We start from the raw sequence: 6,533 nt of genomic DNA, 5'->3' as shown, positions 1-6,533 counted from the left end.
TTTTTAACCTCGTTCACCATGAATGCCTATAATGAATAATTGCAACAAAAATAAAAGCACGCCTCGTCGACAAAAAAGAGACTGCAATAAAGTGATTTGTAAGGTAGTTGTATAGTACGAACAAAGATATATTTTTTTATGAACGACGACTTACTTACCCATCATTTTTTTCAACATTGTTGAATATAGCGCGATCGATCCTACAGAGGACAAGATGGCGACCGGCGAAGAGGTAAAACGCACATGTATAAAATGTTTACTTACTATATCTCCATGCAGAAATGTGTTGGCGCATATTCTCAGTTTATGAAAGACAATCTCATGATTCTGGAAGCAATGGTCGAACAAAAAGGGGGAAATAATTGTTAAATATTGTACAATTTACAACTATATGGTACTTTCCTGTTTTCATGATTTACAATGCTTGCTAATAGCAAGCATTGTAATTTTGTAAATCACGTATGGCATACATATATGTTGTTAAAGATTGATTGATTGATCGATTTATTTATTTATTGTATGTGGCAGTGTTGCTAACACAAACACTCGTTTGTGACAGCATGGTGTCTGCTAAGTGGTGAGTAAGGATCAGTCTTTGCTGTAACCATAGACAGTGGAGGGGTAACAGGAGATCAAACTGATGATGATATAAATTATTTATAATATAGTCACACTAGTAGTACTATTTGTAAATCTATGTAGTTAAACTTTCACGTCGATCTTATCTCAATTCAGGTATCTAATGTCGAACCACAAGAGAGAGTAAAGCAAGTGAATACAAAAACGAAAAAACATCGCATGGTTTTGTTTGTTGGTAATTTACCTTTCAACACCACAAAGGAAGAGTTGGAAGAACATTTTAGTAAAACAGGTATGTATCTCTACTGTATAGTCAAATGGATTCTCTAGCACAGAATTCCGATTTTACCACCACCACCACCACCACCAACAATGATAGTTTATTGGAGTTTTGATATAAACGTAATGACGTTATCACATCCTTACATCACATACTTCAAACTGGAGGTTGAGTTTACTGTAGTTAACTGAATGAAGTAACATATATTACGATCTCCTGTCAGTGTGTGATGGATTACTTCTGACATGCACAGTTCATCCCTTCCCCTGGAGATTTAGCTAGGTTTTCGATAGGATTTGTCTGTTTGACTGTACGTACGTACGTACGTACGTATGTGTGTATGTATGTATGTATGTATGTATGTATGTATGTATGTATGTATGTATGTATGTATGTATCATATGTATGTGTGATACGTACGTACGTATGTATGTATGTACGTACGTATGTATGTATGTATGTATGTACCGTACGTACGTACGTATGTACGTACGTACGTACACAGATAGAGATTGACTACAGAGTATAATAACTAGACTTGGTATATATGTATATAGCTTGCAGTCTATTGTCATCTACTGTATTACAGCAGGTAGTTTGGCACCAACTAATGTAAAGAAATAAATTTCACACCTTTGCATAATTTTTTTACAAATCAAAATAAGTGAATATTGGGAAGATTTATACTAACTGTTTGGATCATTTGGCTACTATTAGTATAACAAACATTTACCACTGTACTGTTCAAAAGCAGTTTTTAAACTAAAAGGAGGCATAAGAGGGTCATTTTGTAAGCTAGAATAAATTTTCTATTGGTCACCTTAAATCATGTTGACCTACAGGAGATCAGGAGATGAAATCTAGTATCTTTACTGGTTGTTTTGAAATATTTCCACTCAACAGACACTGAGGAAAACAAATTCAATATTCCAAGCATCAAAAACAGATGCAAATTACTAGAAATCTACCCGTTATCCCACATGATGTCAGTAGCATGTTGTGAATATTAATAAATCGTGGATGGTGGACAAGTTCAGCTAATTGGTATCTGCAATAGCATTTTACTGTATGCTAGTGGTTCAACACAGACCAAGGAAGTAGGCTTATTTTCATGCACGGCTATTGTTATACATGTATAGCGTGTTGACCAGAAGTCATTGTGTCGACCAAGAAATTGTCTTTATGACTTGCCTTGGTGGTAATATTGTATTTCAGATACCAAGAATGACTGGGGGAAAAAGTTTCAATCATACCACAGCATTATAATCCTGAGTAACTACATTTGTAAGTGTGTTGATGAGCCATTGCTACATGAAGTAGTAAAATTTAACAAATTTGAGGTTGAAATAAAAATACTGAACTGTTGGTCATTTACCTCAGCATGTGTTGAGAGGACGTTAAGGACAAAGCAAATTTAAATAAATAAATAAATGAAAGCAAAGATACTTAAACTACATCTTTGGAGTCCACGTTTATTTTTGGGGTCCATGATTATAGGTGTTCGTCACCTGTGTGTACTGCCTGACTTGTCAAAGTTAAATAAATAAATATAAAAGCATGTATGATTACTATATTTATTAATTTGATTTGCTCATAGGAGGTGTGACTGAGATAAGATTAATCACAAATAAAGACACTGGAGAATCCAAAGGTTTTGGCTATGTACAGTTTAAAAACCAGCAGAGTTTTAAGGTAGGTGAACAGTATCTGTATCAAATTCATAGAATTTGGTATATATAAACAAATGGCACTGTTTTATTTATTTTTCATGGGCATTTGAAAGTGTGATGAAATATTTTGAACTTTTTGAACTTAATCTCACATTAGAAAATGCTAACTTATGATTCCTGTATTGAAATGAAATTAAACTGTTGCCCTTTTCACAAAATGAACATTAGAAACTTACCTACTGCTTTTACAGACATGACATGAATTGTGGATATACTGTTTCAGACAGCAAGTTCTACTTTTTCAAATTTCAGTAGGGAAGCCCATCCCTTTCTTGGAACCCTGCTTCAGACAAAAATAATGTCACATACCATTTCAGACTTGAATGCCCATAAAGTAAACCCCCACCACATAATTATACAGCTTTTCAGTGGGAATGACTCTCACACCCCACCCCATCCCCACCCCCACCCCCACCCCTGGGACTTATAGTCATGTTGTTTATATTCCTACATTTACAGAAAGGACTGGACTTGCATCACTCTCGACTTGCTGGTAGGAGAATTAATGTGGAATTCACTGTTCCTGGAAGAGGAAAAAGTCTGAAAAGAAAAAATGTAATCCATCAAAAAAATCAATTTTGGAAGAATGAAAGGACTAACAAAAAAGCTGGAAAATTTAACAAACAACAAAAGAAAGGCAGAGGAAGGAGGTGATGCCTTCAAAAATAATTATTATCACCAATTGGTGAAATTGAAATAGACCAAAACAATGGTTTATTCACAAAGTATATTTTATCCAGCATCCAACAGTTTACTGAGTTGGGTTATAATATTACAAAATGCTATGTACATACACACACAAAGAGTCACCTAGACTTGCTCAAGACTATAGGCATAGTTCACTCTTTATTTGAATAAAAATCTGTTTTTGAACACATCACATGTGTTGTGTTGTGTTGTGTTGTGTTGTGTTGTGTGAAATAGTGACCTGAGTGAGTTATTGATTGATTGTGAACAGTTGGCGGAATGCCTAAGCCCTTGGGAGACTATTAGTAATTGGGGAACAAAGTTGGATATTTCCTTTACTAAACTAAAAATAAATAGCAAACTTAAAATGTTTGAAGAAAATGATACTTCATAAAAAAAATATCTCCCAAGGGATTGTTGTCAGTGAGTGTAACAGCCACCTAATTTCTTCGTAATATTCTTGAAAGAGTTGCATAGTTTCTTGTGAAGCTATTACTCTCTATTCTTTCATTGTAATTTTCTTACAGTCACTGTTCTCTAGAAGGTAGTCGGCTGCTGCCCATGGTTTACAATGTCAGTGTTCTCCCCACTATAGAGAAAATACAGTGCACACACCATCCTTACCATCTAGGCTGCCATGCTTGGCAGGTTCCTACCGTGCTTCAAATGTTCTACCATTGTTGAGTGTCAGTAATCTTTGAATGACAAAATCATAATAATACTTTCACATGAAGAGAAATGGCTGATTCTCAATGTACATGTGTGTATGTGTTAAAATAAACAGTCAAAGTTTATTCCAGTGTTGAAGACATGCATATTATATACTGATCACTATGTAAACCAATATGCAAATTACAATTTTATTTATATGTTAATATGCAAATTAGCAGCCATCTTTGTAATCTATCCTGGGGAGAACACTGAATGTATGTATTAAAATAGACTAGACTTCCAAGTGTATGGTTTGAAATGTACACATAGAAGTAGAAAGAAATATCTGCATTTCAGTGGAAAAGTGAACAATTGAAAAGAAGAAGTGGCAAAGTGGAATCTAAAAAAAACATTTGAACACATTACTGTGATTTTTTTTATTCCAACTTGCCATCACTTCAGCTGAATACATTTCTTCTGCATTATATACTGTAGTCTGTAAGATACATGTTGTACAGCCTTTATGAGTAAACATGAAAATTTGTCAACTGAGATGACCTACTGACAAATGATGAAATCTTAGTAAAATATTCAAATCTTTTAACAAATGTATTTTGTTTACACAACCAATAAGGGAACTTTGTAAGAAAAGTTGTATCAAAACAACTTGGGGAAGTGTTAATTTTTTTTAGATTGTTTTTATCTTCTATTGCAGTGCATATTTCTTGCATTTAGTGTTAAGATTACTTTAGATAAAAATTTGAAAACTGGCAAAAGTTAAGTTAATGTCCACCAAACAAACCTTGTGTTCAGAAACACGGACAACAAAACAGTCAATGTTCTGCAAAACAATGGATTAAATAGCACATAAAAACTGATGAAAGGTTTAAAAAATATATCACAAGAGGGCGTCCCATATGAGGAAAAAAATGAGGGCGAATACAATTATCATGGATCTGACCTGGGTCTAGTCCAATGCGAACAGCACGCCTAGTGGCAAAACTATAGAACCTTTTGTCTTTTTCTGGTAATTTGAATATGGCTTATTATTTGGCACACCTCGACTCCTTGGTGACCCCACGGATGTATTAGTGACCCATAGACAATCTCTCACACAGCTATAATATGTGTAGTGGTATTACTATGATGGCACTGTGCATGTCATTATTTTCCCCGTAGCACTATTATTAGCATATTGTTCATTGTCCACAAATGAATGCAGTCTTACAGATCATTTCAAAATACAAAACAAAAATATAAAAAATATAAAACAAGAACATATATCCAGCTACGTAGGCATAGTCAGAGAAGATCTGCCTCTATTTGACCGTGATGTCAGGCTTTACAAACGAAGATTTAGTTCGAAATGTTCGAAGTCACTAAAATCACAAATCCATGAATAAACATGATATGGTGCCCATGAAGTCCATAGGTTTGTAGCTCCACTGTTGATGATACACTGCACTACAGGGACATAGTATATTGTGGAAGGTCGATTAGGTACATGTAACTCGTGTCAATAGCGACCAGCAGATCCGTTGACTACACCCGTGTAACATTTAAACATTCTAGCCTGGAGCAAAACAAAACAAAATAAACAAAACAAAATCATCAATCAGTCGACAAATGAGCAGTATCATAGTCCTCAAACTAAACTATCTCTGTGATGACACATTGTGTTATTGTGTTGGGGTACTCACATACTCACACTGAGGGTATACAGGATGACTCTAGTTGTTTCATGTTTCTCAGTACGTTTCACACAGTTGATTTTTAAAATCTTCATGTTTCTCTGCCTCTCCTTTTCTCCCCTCAACTTATTTTTATTGGATTTGTGGTATTTCCCAGCTTCTCTACACAATTGACATGTTATAAGCTCCCCCCCCCCACACTTGAAGAACCTCCGTCATGAAAGAAATGTTCTTGAACAAGTGTCGTCGCTGCCGCCATGACCGAAGAGATGACTTAAAGTTTTTGTTTTTGATGTCGGAGTTGATCAGTTGGGTCGATTAAAGCTAATGAGACACAGGGAAAAAAATAGGGCCACCCATAATATATATACCGCGGTTTTGACCCCCCCCCCGGAACGGCAAAAACAAAACAGAAACACTTTCCTCAGTGTTCTAGCAGGTGCATCGGTAGCCTTAACTTGCTGTTAGATGTTTAGTCTGGATGACCAGACTGTGGTTAATAACCCTAACCACAGTACAGGTATAAATCATAATGAATGAAATGTTTATTTTCTTTTATGTTTCTGGCCACCAAACAACAGACTGGCAACGCGGCTTTTGTCTATTGGTCCGAGTTTATGTTTATGCATAAACCTTGCACTGCACTCGTGTAGGGTCTATGGTTTATGTTCACTGTTTCTTATCACACCTTGCCCATGAGGTGTGAAGCTCTTGTCGTAATTTTGTTTGTTTTATCGTTTCCCAGAGTGCCTTGCATACACAGAACTCTTAGAACTGCACACAATCCCTCGAGCCTCGAGCGACTTAGTCTATCAGCTAGCCCTCGGATGTTCTTCCGATAAAATACGACACACAGCCGAACAACGCTACAAGCCCTCACATGCGAACTTCGTTCGCTTATAGTTATAGCATCGA

At 35.7% G+C, this 6,533-nt stretch overlaps 1 protein-coding gene across 1 annotated transcript; it reads left to right on the top strand.

The window, feature by feature from the left end:
- The first annotated feature begins 214 nt into the window (after positions 1–214).
- On the top strand, positions 215–3,458 carry LOC144447609 (uncharacterized). The gene is made up of 4 exons (XM_078137685.1): positions 215–232; positions 736–871; positions 2,457–2,551; positions 3,049–3,458. The coding sequence occupies exons 1-4, from the start codon at positions 215–217 to the stop codon at positions 3,241–3,243; spliced, it is 444 nt and encodes a 147-aa protein (XP_077993811.1). The 3' UTR covers positions 3,244–3,458.
- The last annotated feature ends 3,075 nt before the right edge of the window (positions 3,459–6,533 follow it).

The sequence above is a fragment of the Glandiceps talaboti genome, chromosome 16 (genome assembly GCF_964340395.1).
Source record: "Glandiceps talaboti chromosome 16, keGlaTala1.1, whole genome shotgun sequence".
NCBI classification, from domain to species: domain Eukaryota; kingdom Metazoa; phylum Hemichordata; class Enteropneusta; family Spengelidae; genus Glandiceps; species Glandiceps talaboti.
Note: the sequence above shows the minus strand (reverse complement) of the source record. Positions and strands in the feature narration are given on the sequence as shown.